The sequence below is a fragment of the Biomphalaria glabrata genome, chromosome 7 (genome assembly GCF_947242115.1).
Source record: "Biomphalaria glabrata chromosome 7, xgBioGlab47.1, whole genome shotgun sequence".
Lineage (NCBI taxonomy): Eukaryota > Metazoa > Mollusca > Gastropoda > Planorbidae > Biomphalaria > Biomphalaria glabrata.
This window is the reverse complement of record NC_074717.1, coordinates 41,755,143-41,772,764: the sequence shown is the minus strand read 5'-3', so window position 1 is coordinate 41,772,764 and position 17,622 is coordinate 41,755,143. Positions and strand designations below refer to the sequence as shown.

At 37.3% G+C, this 17,622-nt stretch overlaps 1 protein-coding gene across 1 annotated transcript in view; it reads right to left on the bottom strand.

Moving 5' to 3' along the window:
- Positions 1-17,622, bottom strand: part of LOC106070844 (uncharacterized) — a 50,018-nt gene that overhangs the window by 16,843 nt on the left and 15,553 nt on the right. The window contains exons 2-3 of the mRNA XM_056036183.1: positions 5,759-6,807; positions 2,689-2,874 (exon numbers count right to left, since the gene is read on the bottom strand). Coding sequence (XP_055892158.1) covers positions 2,689-2,874; positions 5,759-6,733 — 1,161 coding nt within the window. The 5' untranslated portion in view covers positions 6,734-6,807. The remainder of the gene's footprint in view (positions 1-2,688; positions 2,875-5,758; positions 6,808-17,622) is intronic.

Here is a 17,622-nt window from a genome sequence, read left to right as displayed (position 1 = left end):
GATGGCATCTATTTAAGGGAAATAAATCAAAGTTAATACAGTGTTTTATTAAATGTTAGCGTACTATATATTTTAAATAATTATAATATTAGTATAAGGATGACAAATTAGTTATCATTGTGAAAGTTAGTTAAAATATGTTTGTTTTTTTATTATTGTTTAATATATCTTTCTCAAATATTACGGTATGTTTTAACCTGTTAAGATATATGAATAAACTATATAAGTAAACAATAACTTTTTATTCGTAGGTTACAAAGAAGTCTTCCAGCTTTTAATTCCACAATAATTGAATATGAATCAATCCTAAAAGATCACCTACGAAGGTGATATAAAGCATCTCGTCTTGAGAATAGCATTGTGAGAAGTCTTTAAGGCTTAGATGCGAGTTGACCGATAAGACAATTTCTTTATTGATTCCCATATTTGTGACAATCAATACAGATAAAAAAAAATATATCAAGATTCAGCATACGATATAAGTCATAGTCGACCAAAGACATTGACTTTTTAATTGACGGAAAGTTTGAGGACTTCATTCTTGATAACCCCATGAGGAATATGTGTCCTTTTGTGTTGTCTGCCTCATAATTTGTCTTTCTTGGTCATGTATTCTCACATTAGATACAGTAGGGTTTAGTTTGGGTTCAGTGACACTCAGTTAACTGGAGAGGGCCTAACGAAGTATTTCTGAACACGGCTCACAGTTGCCAAGCTAAGGCCCTGGTGCTATGCGCTTGGAACTTTGTTACGATGGGCTTGAGTTTAAACCTGCGCTGCTAAAATTTAAGATACGAGAAGGGGGGGGGGGTCCAACTAGGGAATAATAATCTTTATTTCTGATGGAATGTCAAAGGCATATCGCCTTGACCTATCCCTTAGTCTGCAGGACCCTTGGGGCACCACACAAGATTTGTCAACCGTCTTTCTCCATTCCTCTATGTCTTTTTTCCATGGATTGAAACGCTTTCAATGGCAGGCTCGACCATTCTTTTACGTTGTCTTACCATCGCTTTCTGTCTTTTTTTTCCTGGTACTTTTCCCTGAAGGAAGGTCTTTGCAAGCCCCGAAGAACTTGTAATATGGCCATAGAGTTTTGGTTTCTGTTTCTTTGCACATTTAAGCAGGTCATCGTTGGGTCCAATCGCTGAAGTAACCCTGTCTCTAATCTCTTCGTTTGTGATGCGGTCTTCAAATGCGATATCTAGGATACTTCTGTAACATCTCAATGCCATTGCTAGGATCCTCCTCTTTAGCTCTATGGTCGGCGTCCGAGACTCTCAAGCATATAAAAAAGAAAAAAAAAACCCACTCAAGTTTCATCCAAAGCGAGAAGAAAACTGGTAAGGCCATGGGGCCGCCTGACACCCATCCCTCACATCAGAGTGAGTCTAATTTGTCCAGAAATGAGTACGATGAAAGAAAACCCCCAAAAGTCTAGCTTTGGAGTCACCTAACCAGTTCTTATTGCTCGTCACTTAGCACTAGTTAGTGACTAGTTTACTTGTGAGAAAAACATTACAAATGGATATAACTCGGTCATTTTGGAGCACGTTAAGTTTGACATGCGTTGTCTACCCTTATTCTCAGTTATTATGAACTATACATTTTGAATTGCAGATATAATCTACTACATTACAATTCATCTGGGATGTTGGTGTGATATAATTCTTACTCGACACAACGTTTTATGGTTTTAGTAGTGCTCTCTATCACTGCCTGCATCACAGCTGAATGTATATTACGGATTTTAAACGTATTAAAATTCAATGTCTAAGTCAAAATAAGCCTTTTATATGGTTTTAACATTTGACCATCACTAAGAAGATATAAGAGTTTAAAGACACCAATCATAATAACAGTCTGACACAATAACTCATCTGTTTCTTACGACGATTAAATCGTTGAACAAACTGGAACTTACTGTGGTAAATTTGGTATGTAATGTTCAAGATAAACTGGGGTATGGACGTATTTCTTGTGTGCTATTGTACAAATATTTGCTCTAATCATGTATTGTTGTTTTTTTTTTAAATGCACAATTGTAGAACGAATTTCTTCACGGATAATAAAGATTATTATTATTATTATTATTATGTTACAAGCGAACGAGAGTTCAATCTCTGGCGTTGCCAGGGTCGAGTTTCGTAAAGGGAAACAAAATTCATCGAAGTCCATTTATCAGTTTCCACTGAGGAATTTTCCGGTGATGTGGCAGGTCTGCAGCAGTACCGCCGTCTGACAGGCAACGAGGATGTTCCTAGGAATGTTAAGGGCCTTGAAGGTATCTGTGAGGTCAATTTCTTCTTCTTCTTCTTATTATTTTTTTTTATTATTATTAATATTATAATAATTATTATTGAAGACATGAAATTATATGTTTTGTAGAATAACATACAAGAATGGACGGGCCAGCCATTGAAAGAGCTTCTATTCCAAGGCAAAAGACAGAAAAGAATGGAAAATGTCGGTCGACAAATCTTGTGTGTTGCCCCAACGGTCCAACAGACTATGAGACAGGTGAGGATTAAGCTACCATAATGACCTAATTTATAAGTCACCTTTGTGTTTGTAACAAATAGGTTATTGTTGTTGTTGTTGTTGTTGTTTTCTTAATGTTGCATTCTTTGACACTGTACACAACTAATAATAATTAACTAATAATGGACATAAATTATATAAAATCACCTTATTTTTAAATCTCATGTATCCTCCATTACAGGGAGCGTCCACAGGGACACCCTGCTCCCTTTCCTGCTTTTTCTTCTCGGCCTCTCTAGATTTCCCTTGGACAGTCCTGATCGCCCTGGATAGGTCAGTTAACATGGACAGGTTAATTTTCAGGCGTGAAATCTTTTGGCCTGGAAGGTTGATCTGTCAGGAATAGACTGTGTGAGTGAAAAGGCACAAATTAAAAGCATAACAAATGAACGCCCTTGCTACTTATTTCCTGTCACAATTTAAAGCAGGATTTTGAAAGGGAGATAATACGAAAAAGGAAAGAATTAACTTTGTTTTGAATGACCACACATAAGTAACAAAATCATCGATCTGTCGCAGAACGACTTTAGTGTTCCTCTCGTAGATTACTCTTTTTATTTGACTGTTTTACTATATGTGCAATATTAAAAATTTGAAGTTTAAATTATTATAAATTTTTAATTTTATCAACTCATTCTTTCTGTCTGTCTGGTAAAAAGTTTATACACGTGATTTCTCCCGCACCGACTCTCGGATCAATCTGAAATTTTTCACAATTGTTTCTTTTACCTAACAAACAACAAGCACCACCACCAAGTTCAGGCACTTTAACACTATTGCTGAACCAATACTACTTTATGGAGACCTGGAGAACCACCATCACCACCATGAAAAAAATCCAGGTATTCATCAATACCTGCCTGAGGAAGATTCTTATGATCCGCTGGCCAAACAACATCTCCAATGAGGAACTGTGGCGAACAACAAAATAGCAGCCCATTGAAGTAGATATCCTTCAGAGACGCTGGAGATGGATAGGTCACACCCTTCGCAAGCCTGCATCCAACATAAAAAGGCAAGCCCTAACCTGGAACTCCCAAGGAAAGAGGAATAGGAGAGCCCAAGGAATACATGGCGCCGTGATTTGGAAGCAGATGCCAAGCGGATGGGCAAGACATGGGGACAGTTGGAGAGACTCGCCCAGAACCGAGATGCCTGGAGGAAGCTGGTTGGTGGCCTATGACCCAGAAGGGACCACAGGCAGAGATGAGATGAGATAAGATGACCTAACAACATAAGAATCAATAAAAAAAATATATGCTTTTAGTTAATTAACTATTGGTAATTAATTATTTTGTTTGGTATCTCGAACAAGGGAAACAAATTGTAATTGACTGAAGTGGTGGCATAAGCTGAATTAGTCCACTCATATGTCGTCGTCTGAGTTTTGATAAGCACAAACCTGAAGAATAGGTCCAGACTTAAGAAACTGTAGATAACTATACAATCTACCATGTTCATAAGCTCTCCATTAGCGGAGTGGCTACCTGTTGGTCTGAGAAGGCTTGAATCATGATTTGGAATTCAGGTAGTTCCCAATTTTTATTTTTTTTATTTTATAAATGCTTTTTTTTTTGTTAGTATTACAAATATTTAATTACATGACTGGTCCAAACTAATTGACACAATAACGTCTAATATAAGCTTTGTTGCTGTTTATATATATATATATATATATATATATATATATATATATATATATATATATATATATATATATATATATATATATATATATATATAGGTTTTAAATATTTTTTGTCACGTTTTCTTGTTATTTCTCTAGAAAATAAAATTTTTGAGTTTTCGATGAGAATTTTTAACCTACTGAGCAGTTCAATAATCTATGAAGTGTAGGGGCCGTAATCGTCGCGTAGACCTTTTTTTTGTCATCACTAATGTAATTTAATTTCTAAAAGGACCTCTAGCTCATTATCAAGTAGCCTGGAAAAGTGACTTTTTCCTTTGTTTTCCAGTCAAGGCAAAAAAAGTATTTAGCGAGCCTGAATTTCTGAAATTTTTCTGTTGTCGCTAATTGTGATCCGTTTCATATCTAACTAACTTTGCATTTTCTTGGCATTTTTATAATAATACTAATAGCTTAAAATTTCTATAGCCTATTCAACAAAGAGTAATATAAGATGTCTGGTAAAATTAAACTGTATTCTTCCCTAGTGGTCTCTGAACTCCTATATGGTTGTGAAAGTTGGACATTGAACGCTGAGGCTGAAAGAAGAATTCAAACCTTGGAGAGTAAATGCTACATAACAATACTGAGTTACAGATACCAGCAAAAAAAAAAGACAAATGAGTTAGTACATTTACAAGTCGACACTCTGGCTGGCAAAAAGTGAGAAATCCTTAATAGTGTAAAGAGACGAAAGCTGAGCTGGTTTGATCATATTGTAAGAAATGACTCGCTGTCAAGTCATTCTTCAAGTTACAGTGGAGGGAGTGCGAAGAAAGTGTCGTCCAAAGAAAAGCTGGCAGGATAACATAAAAGAATGGACCGGCCTCTCTTTTGATATCCTGCTAAGAACAGCTGCTGACTGGGAAAAGGTTAGGGATTTTGTTACGCTGTAACAGGACCGCTATGACATAAGGCAAGGGACAGATGAGAGCGTTTACAAACATAAAAGAGGCTCACGTCTGCTATATCAAAATGGTGCTGCACTGTGGCGACATGCAATTTGTGCTTTCATTATTCATTATCAAATCATTAAATAAGAACAATCTGATATAAACTTTGTCATATGTAAATTATGAGTGCGTCTGGTGTGAATATGGACAATTAAGATTATTATTATTATTATTATTATGACAGACATCAACACGAAAGTAAAAATGACAAATTAATCTAAAAATGTTTGGAATAGATTCTTCTTGAAGGCTCAGCTCATTGAGGAATCAATACCAAATATAAATTAGTTCCGAGATCGAGGTACAGTACACAGCTGGTAATACAAAAAAAAAATGGTTTCAGATTTTAAAATGAAGAAAAATGGCTTTTGCGTTATAAACGTAAAGCTTAAATCAAAAGTTAAATTCCATTTAATGAAGGTGTCTTTAAATAGATTCTCTACAATTCTTAATGAGTTGAAGAAACCTCGATTACCTAGGGAAATTTATAATAGCTAAAAACTTTTAATACGTTTAGAAACGGCAGCTATAGGCAGTTCATTTGGCGACTTTGTGTAATTGTAAATGATGTACTTACATGACATAAGAAACAGAAAACATTATTGAAGCGAAAGTGTCCGAAAATGACAGGAGAGTCGTAGATTTCACAAAGGGTCTTGAAGTGTTCTAGAGTCATTTTCTTCTCGGCGCTAAGTTCTGTACCGACATGATGGATGTCGCATGGGCCAGCATCATTAGACGAGCGGATGTCGCATTCTCGGACAACTGCACCGTCTGGCCGGAAATGTTCGATGAAGTCTCGTCCTTCCTTTAAAGGTGCATCTTGTTTATCTCTTGAAATGCTGCCCAGGGATGTATTCTTGGCTAAAGAGGCATTACTTCTCGTGGAGTTCCAAATCATGTCTGACTGTAATAAAGACCTTCTTTCGTTGCACTGCAAGCAGTGCTCATTGCAGTAGGTCTTATTACCCACCGATATCAACGAAGCAGATTCATTCGAGCACCTAAGGCACTCTGTCCTTGTTCTGTTTAAGTCTTTTACCTTATGCGTGGAATTTTTAGAACTATTTTTTAAGATTTTTTTTCTTCCAGAATAAATTTCATCTGGACAGCTTTTAAGTGCGTACACACCAGAGTCTTGGTTGATACGCACGCACTCGTACATGTGTTGCTGCGCCTGCAAGCGAGTGAAATTCCCGCAGCAGTCTCCATATTTGGAGCAGTCCTTGTCGCACGAGCAGTCCACACAAGAAATACGAAATAATGGGAAACGAAGTGTGTCAGGAAGACTTTGCGTGAAGTTGTCTCTGTGGCACTTCCAGGAACATAGATGAGCCTGGTAAGCTAGAGCAAGCCGTCTGTTAGCAACAGTCTCCGCCGATGTCGTTCCTCCATGTGTTAAAGTTCGCGGTATCCGCCTGGAAGTGAATATGAAGCCTGCCTGTAACTCCTCCTCCGAAAATCCATCCGCTAGACACGTCGGCATGTCCATATCTGTCACCGACAGTGTCCAGAAAAGTAGAATGTACTTTAAATTGTGGAAAGCTGGCATTTCCTTTTTACTTTTTAAACAAAAAAACACAGCAACCAATTCTCTTTCAATATTTGTGGTTTAACATGTTAAAACTGAAATAAAACAAATAACATTGATGAGCTTGTTAACTTCAAAGAAGCATTGTTAAAATAAAATTTTTTATAATATAATATTGACATGAAAAAGTGATTACAATTAGTGAACATATATCGAGGTAGTGCCAGTGAAATTATGGTTAATATTTTTAATGAAGTAAACATTATAACATACACTATTAAAAATAGTTCGCAGATTATTGTGGAAAAAAATACAGACGAAATTCTGTGTTTACAATGTAGCTGCAAACTTGTGTTATTTAAGTCAAAAATGCCTACAATGAATTTCTAACTAGCTCTAGAACTAGATCAATTTGTTTTGGGTGAACTGTCTTTCCAATACCTCCTAAAGCTATGTATAGATTTTACTTTCGAATTTATTGTTAATCGATACGTAGTTGCCGTTTGCGATAGCTCAAATCCAAAGTCTGGATTCCGAAATAGTTTGCTATTTATCGTCTGCCGATTGTCTGAAATCTGAAGTTTTTTTGCTGCGGGGAATTAACTCCCACTTGTTTGGTGGACATTAGCAGCAGACAAGAGGTCGTTGTGGTTTCCGATATCGTCGCATTATTTTTTTTTCTTTGCGTCTTGAAACGGCATTGTGTGATGTTGAAAGTAATTGGGGGGGGGGGGGGGGGAAGGGAAGTTGACGTCGTAATGAAGTAATATCAAAAGGTTGTCATGACGTGGAGGAAGCAGATGTTGATAATGTATTGACTAATGTGCAGAACTTGTTTCTAGGAGACGCTGCTTGACAAAAATCACAACATTCTGGGAACCTACTCCAAAAAAAAAAAAAAAAAATCTTTCTGGAGAATTTACCAGTTCAAAAGCTAGTAGGGGATGGTAATGTTAGGTCAGACCAAACTCGGTAAAACGAAAGTCACATGCAAAGTCATCCATCAACAGCATCACCAAACTCTATGAGAGAGATTCAAATCCTCTCTTGTCAAGGATACAGAAACCCAGCTGTTTTTGGGCAATACATATATGTCACCATGTTTGTCAAGAAGTAGTGATTTCCCAAATCTAATGCATGGGTAAAAAAAAAAAACCTAGGTCGAAGAGGCATAGATTAAAAAGGAAAGTAAAAAAAAAAAGAGGCATAGGTGTCACAGTCTCGGTTGACATTGCCTGATTTAATGTTCACGTCATGTTAAGAGTTCCTGATGAAGAAAACAGGAAGTAGAATGTATAAAGTTGACTTTAAGTTCAGTCAAGTCAGTCAAGTGTTATCCTCTGTACGAGGCAGTCAAATATGATTTGAGTAGTAGCGTTTTAGTCGAATTGTAACTCGAAGTATATTTTGAGCAGTTGATGCCAGTGTCCTTTTGAGACATGTATTCTTATATTATTCTGGATTATTCTGTACAGTGTTACCCGCTGAGATGCGGCCGTGATTTGTAATCTACTCTAGAGAGTTTAACGTATTGGATATTTTTGATACCGCTGTTATGCGGACAGGATTTTCTTGACTTGTAGCACTAACAAGGAGTGCAGTATTATTATTATTGTTGTCAAATAAACTTTATATTTGTCTACTGAAACGGACTTAAATCAATTTGTGATATATATGTTTGTCACGTGTCAGGAGTACTCCAGGAAGCACGAACCCAGCATTCCTTGACATTCGCATTCTTCAACATTACACCATTTAACCTTTTTACAATAGGTAAAAAAAAGGCGTAGCTTCAAATGGCTATCTGTGGAGAAAGAAGATCGAGAAACTAAAGCTGGTTCCTTTCATTAATAATTTCTATTCCAAACAAAACCAGGTACAAATCCAGGTACATTTATTCATTCAGTCTAGAGTCTACCTACGATCTTATCTTATTTTATATGATACAGACGTTACTTCAAAAAAGAAGATGATTACGTCCTACGCGTCATGCATTTAGTCATGCATATTAACCAATGACCTTAAATTCTGACTAGTCACTGGTTTTCCTGGCTAGCTCAGGCAACCCATTCCATGCTCTAATAGCAAGAAAGAGCATATGATTTCAGAGAATCCAGGAATTTTGTTGTGTCAAGGGTCACTTGTATCCGCACGCGCATTTCAGACCCAGAGAAAAATTCCTATCCAACTAGTAGAAAACGTAACTAGAGCCCCAGTGGACAACGCTGCACCAGAAGTGGCTGACTGGGCAGTTCGAAACTGGGTTGACGTGGTCACGTGATAAACTGCTTTCATCCTCAATCTTCAGAATTGAAGAAAATGTCATTATATTGTTCTATATCGCCAACGTTTAGGTTAAGACTACAAGGTCAAATTGATGGAGTTAAGATCGAATAAGTAATGCATTCCTAATTGTTTTTTTCTTTTTATTTATTTCAATCAGAATGAAGGTCTGGAAGCTCCCTCCCCCCCAAAAAAAGACATATTTAACAAAAATATAAAATTGACACATAATATTAGTGCATATCAAGCAAGCATAATATATATAAATAGATTGAAAGTAATTCCTCGTTTAACTCTTTCTTTCCTAATTGACGATACTATCGTTGATTTGACCACATTCAATTAATCTTTGGTTTTTATAAACATTAGTTTATTTTATATAATAAAGAGCATGCATTTTCCTTCAATTCTATACTAAATAAAATATTTTCTGATGGAATAGTTTTAGAAGTTTAATCATAACATTGTAGTGAACTATACATGGGAAAAATGAATAATTCCGTTGGATCATGGAAAATAATTACGGAAAGATGTAATTGAAACATAAACACATAATCATAATAGTTAAAGTGTTTACTATATCAATATATTTCTTCCATATTGTCTCTTTAAAATCCTGTTACAACCTGAAAGTATTTATTACAAAGTCATGCATTTGATTATACTTACAATAGACATGATAAATAGCTCTAAAGTGAAACTTGTTTTAAAATAAAGCCTACTCAGTGTCTCTTCTAAAAGAATGTTAACAATTGTGAACACAGGACGAGACAGAGATGGACGAAGAAATGATTTTTGGGGCATCTGATAATCTGGCTTTATCGGAGAATTTCGCTGACGCTTTGTTTTGATTTTGCTCTCAATTCACCCCTCCTTCGCTCCCGTTGACCTGGACGTGAGCAGATAGCCGCTGTGTAACAGTTTTTGTCTGGACATAACCTTTTTTTTTTGTTATGACTCAATAACGCCTACAGGGTCAAACTTTTGATAACACATCTCCGGCACTCCTCTTTAATGGATGTAGAGTAAAAAGTTCTAGGGATGAAAAGTATTCAATGGACTAACGAAGTAGATATGCATTATTTGGGGAAAGTAACGGCGGTTGGTCGTTGTGCTGGCCACATGACACTCTTGTTAATCATGAGCCACAGAAACATGTGACTTTTACATCATAAGCCCCATAGATCGCAAGGTCTGAAAGGGGAACTTTACTTCCTTCATTTTTGTTAGGACCAATTAGAAGCCTACAAGTGACTCTGTTTTTTACCTACAAAATACTAACGTTTGACTTCTTTTTAGTAGTATGCTGTAAAAAATAATGTTTTACATGTTTCGGATTTTCCTTCAGAGTTGAAGATAGTTTACTTCGTAGTCCAAATCTCCCGCAGGACGACGGGGGATGGGAGAGGGCAGGGTTTGAACCCTCGACCGTTGATAAATCCGAACGACAGTCCAGTGCGCAAACCGCACGACCAGGCAGCCATCCAATATGCACTTCGTCAGTAAGATAAACCCACGCCTTATGCAATATACAACTTTTTGGGGGTATAAAGCTTTTTAGGAGTATGCATTTACTTTACATATTACTGCAATCATAAAATATCTACTCAATTTACTTTCTGTTTATCAACTAGAAACAATAGTTGCAGCCATGTCACAGTGGTCTTAAAAACATCGAAATCAAACAAGTAAAATAAGAAAAAAATTAAAGGTTTTTTTTCTTAATTCCTCCTTTATAAAAGCTGATAGTGAGCGTGTAATGCTTTCTCCTTGAACGAAGTCTTTCCTGTGACTTAGCACAATCAATGTCTATTAACAGCCCCACTAATTATTTTCTAAATAAGATGATGCGCAGTATTTATGTAAATCTATTTATCCACAGGACGACGGGGGATGGGAGCGAGCAGGGTTTGAACCCGGGACCATCAATAAGTCCGAACGACAATAGTAGAATCCCCAAATGTAATTGTAGTTATATATAGGGCTATATGTATCAAATAGATGCCAGTACTTTTATTATAGGATTGGAGACACAGATCTCTCTGTACCTAGATAGTCATTTTATGTAAATAGGACTCTAACCTCCAGCATTTAGTTGTTCACGTGATTAAAAACATTTTAATGTATGCATGACGCGTCTAGCATAATTTATTCATTAAACACTTTGACCCATCCCAGGACGCTGACATGACTCCACAAGAACCTATCTGAAGGCATATCACGTGACCCTGTCCTTCGCTCGAGAACCAAGCCTCCTGCAGACGACAGATGGACACTTCACGGACTTGGGTGGCAATTCTTCCTTTATTTCTCACGTTACAAGTGGCAGACGTGGCCAGTAGCGGCTAGCGTTAATATTTACATCTCCCATAATTCCTTGCACCCAAAGCTCTCATGGGAAGGTGAACGTTCCGTGAGATCCTTGAAGAGGTCATTGATGACGAAAGTGAGGTCATATTTCGTTTTGTTTACATGGGGAATGTTTAGACTCTTGGACTTTTAGCTCTCTCTTCCCCCTCTCTGTATTTCTCTCCCTCTCTCTCTCTCTCACTCTCTCTCTCTCTCTCTTCCCCCTTTCTGAATGTCTCTCTCTTCCCCCTCTCTGTATTTCTCTCCATCTCTCTCTCTCACTCTCTCTCTCTCTTCCCCCTTTCTGATTGTCTCTCTGTTCCCCCTCTCTGTATCTCTATCTGTATCTCTCTCTCTCTTCCCTCCTTTCTGGATGTCTCTCTGTTCCCCATCTCTGTATCTCTCAGTATCTCTCTCTCTTCCACTTTTCTGAATGTCTCTCTGTTCCCCATCTCTGTATTTTCTCTCTCTCCCTCTCAATTATTCTCTCTATGTTTCTGTTATGTCCTCTCTATGTCATGTATATATGTTTCAACCCCTTTCACATTCTCACTCCTTATTCCTATCTTTTAGTCTCTCACTCTCTGTGTTTCTCTTCCTTCTCGTGAACTTTTCTTTCTTTTCTCCAAATCCTTTCTCTGCCTCTTGTTTTTTTTTTTTTCATTCTCTCCCTTTTCTCTAACGTATCTTTATCTTAAATTCTTTTCTATCATTTTCTATCTTTTCTCTCTGTTACTTCTCTCTCTCTCCCTCTCTCTCTCTTTCTCTCTCTCTCTCTCTCTCTCTTTCTCTCTCTCTCGTTAGATTGAGCATTTCTTTGTTACACGTTTACTACAAATATATTGTCAGATTCATTCAAATGACCATCTGTGTTCATTTTATTTTACCAATGTTTCTAGTTACTACACAGAGATTGAACTGGGTTCTATTAACAATTTCCCAAACACACACAGACAGATATGTCTTAATGTCAATGCACGTTATCGAACTCACTTTTTATAGAATTTTAATAATTTCATTGCGCAATTTTATTCCAGTACACGAGAAGGGGGAGGTGAGGTGGCTGAGTGGTAAAGCGTTTGGCTTCCGAACTTGAGGGTCCAGGGTTCAAATCCTGGTGAAGACTGGGATATTATTTTGGGATATTAAAGGTGCATCTGAGTTCACCCACCTTTAATGGGTACCTGATATTTATTGAGGAAAAGTAAAGGCGGTTGGTCGTTGTGCTGGCCACATGACATCCTCATTAACTGTGGGCCACAGAAACAGATGGCCTTTACATAATCTGCCCTATAGACCGCATGGTCTGAAAGGGAAACTTTAGGAGAGAAGGGAATCACGTGATAGGAAGTTGAGCTCGGGATAAAATAGCAGGGGCGAACCGGAAGTTTAAAATGCAGGCTAATATATACAGTTTAAAAATAGCGGTAAACTCTCTTTCTCTTTCTCTCTCTCTCTCTCTCTCTCTCTCTCTGCCTAAAATGTTCTTATTACTTCTGTTTCGTTCTACCTACTGTTTTATTTACGGTCCATCCTCTCCGAAACCGAAGCCCTTAAGTTCTTGATCAGTTGTTCGCAATCAACAGCCCACGGACATATCCGATCCGTCTAGAGCAGGGGTGGTCAACCAAATGCGCATGTGCCAAAAGTGCACAATTACAAGTGAGGCGCATTTCACCCCGAGGAAAAAAAAATCAAAAAAAAGCATGTTTGCAAAAAATGATAATACCCGATTTCTAGAAAAAAATAAGGAATTAGATTTACTAGCTATTATGACGCCCAAATTGACAGTAAAGTTTACAAACTAAACACACCAAGAACTCTTTGATTGAATGTAATTGTTTGCATTTGGCTTACTGTGCACTGTTGCTTAGACTCTTTATATTGTTTAGCCTTGACATTTTTTATGTTACTTATTTAAGCTTTTTGTTGTTAGAAACAAAATGATGACAATTTCATCAATTTTAAAGCTATTAGCCTTACGTCACTCTAAGGAAAAACTAGATGGTCAAATGGTATTTGAGGAAGCAAAGTCATGTCTAGGAAACCATCCCTTAAATAAAGTTAACTAAAGAAAACTAAGCCGTCAATGACTGTGAGAGTTAGTGGAACTGTAATCTTGCTTATGACTGTCGAATACTGATACGAGCAAGTATTTTCATACATGAATACGATCAAAAACAAACTGAGGAAACGAAATTAACTCTTAACGAGATTTGGTAAAGGCAAAGCTAATGTTAAAAACTTGCTAAAGCTAATTTTATTTAAAACTGCTAACAGTGTTCATAAATTATAATTAGTGTTTAGGTCATACAGAAATAATAAATTACAATTATAAATGCAAATTAAAAATAAAATGTTAACAAAAAAAAAGAAAATCCCCTCCTCTGTTATACACAAATTATTATTATTATAGCTGTTATATAGCGCTACTTTCATGCTCATAGCATGCTCAGAGCGCTTTGTTCCAATCTCAGTTGTGGACCAGTGGGGGGAGGGGTATCTAGGAGTTGGTTTTCCGTGCTGCCTTTAGGCGCTAAGTAAACGCAACTCTGCCCGAGTCGGGTGTCGAACCTCGAGCCCCCTTCTAGGTAGCCAAGACAAGCCAAGTTCAAGCGCACTTAGCCTCTCGACCACAAACACAATATGTACAAATGACCTTACTTTAAAGGAATGAAACTTGCAAAATTGCGCATCTGATTCAGAAGTGAAAAATATTGGCTCATGGAACCAAAAGGTTGGCCGCCCCTGGTCTAGAGTTAGAGGATACTTCTGTACAACAATTACAGCAATAACAGTGCATAAAGACGCTGGAGAGTCTCAGTTCCAGTTGGAACTATTTTTTTATCATTTTTGCTGCGTCGACTAGGCACGTGATATTCGGGATATGCCCCCTCTCATCCCCCTGCCCCCAAACAGAATAAGGACGTGCGCCCCTGGTCTTGGTCATTATAACCTGGGGGGGTTAGCAGAACTATAAACAGACAATATTTCTCCGACGCAGAGCGCAGCCTTAAGGAAAACAACATAGACAGCTAATTACCTCTGTCTGTGTGTGTGTATTTGTGTGCTTAGTATTTTTGTGTGTGAGCGATGAATAACTTGTATTAAACGAGTCAGGTATTTAGACCCGCGTGCTGAATCTCACCTCCTGTTGGTCGGTGACTCCAGTTCTTATTCTATAATGTATTTTGTTTTTCGAAGTAAGACTTCAACGTCTAATGAAAAAAATCCTCATGTATTTTTTTTTTCTTTTTAATTCTCCAAAAAAAAAAATCCATTTTCCATAAGTCATTTCTTTGGTACTAGATTTTTTTTTTAATTCATAGCGAAAAAACTATAAATAGCTTCTCGGTTTGGTGATCCGGTGTACAAAGTAAAGAATGTGCTGATCAGTTGATCTTTTGTTTAGAGGTAGATGTTTATTTATTTTGTTCAGTTTCTAGCGTTATAAATTCACAATCAATTAGTAGCGTTGATTTAGCTGGCAAATTAGAAGTTAAACGTAGCGTCCTTGACATTGTTCAGTTTATTGTGAACATCTCTACTACAGTCAACAAGCGACTCATCTTTCATTTCTAATTAATGTGTTTGATAAGAGCAAGCCATATAAACCTCATCTATTTCTATTGAACAACTCCTAAAGACTAATGATAACAATGTTTTTTTTTTGCTTTTTTTAATAAGTTGAGAGGCATGTGAAGCGGTCTGACTTTTTTTTTTTTAACCACCTCAAAGATTAAACCCTAGAGGGGTTCGGCTTCGCAAAGTTCTAATCTTTAAGACTACACAAGCTATATAAACTTATGATTTTAATGAGCTTTTAAAATGGTGTGCTTGATACGTTTTCTAAGCCTTTCAATAATTCCAAACCTATGGTCCTTCTTAATCGACTAGTGTATTAGCTTATAAAACATTTCATTCACACAGATATCTTAAAGCTGTCCAACATGAACAGTATCAATGCGACATTTTAAAAAAAGTCCCAAATTTGATGGGCGGGACTTGTAGTCTGAATGCAAGACAATGGCATTCCCAAACGACTTCTGTTCGGGGAAATGTGTGCAGGAAAGCGCTCCCACTGAGGTCAATACAAACGCTACAAAGACACTCTCAAGAGCTCTATCAAGGAATGCGATACCGACATTCACTGCTGGGAAGCACAAGCTCTCGATCGCTCCTCTTGGCGTGAAGCTGTGAGTCTCGGAGTCTCGAGATTTAAAGCAAGAAGAGTGGCCAGGGTTAAAGAGCGCCGAACCAACAGAAAGCTGAGAGAAGAAGCAGGCCCATCTGAAACTGACCTAACCCACCCATGCCACGTATGCGGCCGGCTTTTTAAAGCGAGGATTGGACTTAACAGTCATCTTCGAGTCCATAGGAAATGAGAAATGTGCTCATCTTCGATCACGAAGGCGGAGCTGTAGGTATAAAACATTTGTACACGAACTGAAACGTCTCATTGAACGTTTTATCTCCTAGATTCCTGATCAATACTCAAATCTCAGTGGGGGCCTTAATTATTTCATCTCCTGGATGCCTGATCAAGTCTCAGTGGGGGCCTTAATTATTAATGGCACATGGCACCTCAATTAGCGTTAAGAACTGAAAGGAACCCTTTTATTTTTCTGGTACCAGTAAATACAGACCGTTTTATCGTAAAGTCTATATCATGTTCCATCCTGAATACCTGTAATCCGCCCCTGGACAAGCAGAAGAGTTTCGCTACAGATTCTAATCAGGATGTTTACCTTTCCGATTTGTTTTAACTTTTCCCTACTTTTTTTTTAACTTCATGCCGTCTGTGTTGACCATTGGTCAAGGTCATGTTGACCTAACCATGTTCGAAAAACAAGATAAGATCAAAAAGGGGGGGGGGGGAAGAAAACAATAATGAGTTGTTGCCATGTTGTTTTTTGTTTTTTTTTTTTGTTTTTTTTTTGTGTTTTCTTTGTGTTTTTGTTTTTGCTTTGCGCAGTCGATTAGTCAGGCATTCAAACCTTGTGCACAAGAGATGTATCATCATCGATCTTTTACGATTGGACTCAAGAGAATTCATCATTGCTACAGGACATCATTGCTACAGGACATCATTGCTACAGGACATCATTGACATTAAATCCACAGACTTTAGACTGTATAGTCACGCGCTGCTTTCAAACAAACGAACGTTTCAGATAATAAGCGCATTTAGGGTTTTAGTGGGTCGCTTTGTTATGCATACTCCACAATGTAATACAAAGCTCAGGGAAAGAAACAAGATACGGATACGAAACTTTACACGCTTAATAATGATTTACATTTAGTCCGTTCTATTTCCAATAGCATTCGCCCATCTGCAGCCTGCCACTATGGCTTACGTTTTAAAAGTAATGTAGAGGTTATTATTTGACAAGGAAAACGCAATGTTGGAAATTTTACGTCAAATAAATTCAGAATCTAAAATGGAAGATATTGCATTATTTCTATGTAGTTATGTTTTACAAAGCAAATACCAACCCATTCGGTCTGTCTGTCTGTCCGTCTGGTAAAAAAATTATTTTGTGCACGTTTTTACTCCCACTTCTTGAAACGTAGCACCATTGTCACTAACAAAACATGAATACAATTTAAAAATAAGTCAATCAATTGATTGATATGAGGCATGAGGCAATGAATTAATTTTGTAGAGAAAAAGTGAAAAAAAAATACGACTCTTTAGATATATGTATGTACATTTGCAGTTATTTCTCTTAGGCTTTGTTTTGGTTTGGTTTTTGTTTTAGTTTTTTTTTATGTTGCTTGTTCTTTAGTTTGTTTATCAGGGTGTGTTTGAAAAATCCCCAAGTCTACAATAACAATAGGATATTACAACGAATTTCCATAAAGATCAATAAAGCAGTATTAGTCAAATAGTCTTAGTCTTTGTTTGAAGGGTAGTAACCGACTTTGTCATAAATATAATGGAACGCTAACTCTGCTAGCCTTAAACACTGGCCGCTTTTATTTCAATTGCTCAATGCATCTCAGAATCTGGATGGCTGCCTGGTCGTGCGGTCTGGATTTATCGATGGTCCCAGGTTCAAACCATGCCCGCTCCCATCCCCCGTCGTCCTGTGGGAGGTTTGGACTAGGAAGTAACCTATCTTCATGTCTGAAGGAACATCCGAAACATGTAAAACAACAAACATCTGCGTTAAGATTACCGACGAGTTAAGAAGCCTTTGTTTTAATTACTTTCTACAGAGAAAAAGAAGAAAAGAATAAGTAATTTTTTTTTTTTTACTTTCTTCGGGGTCTAG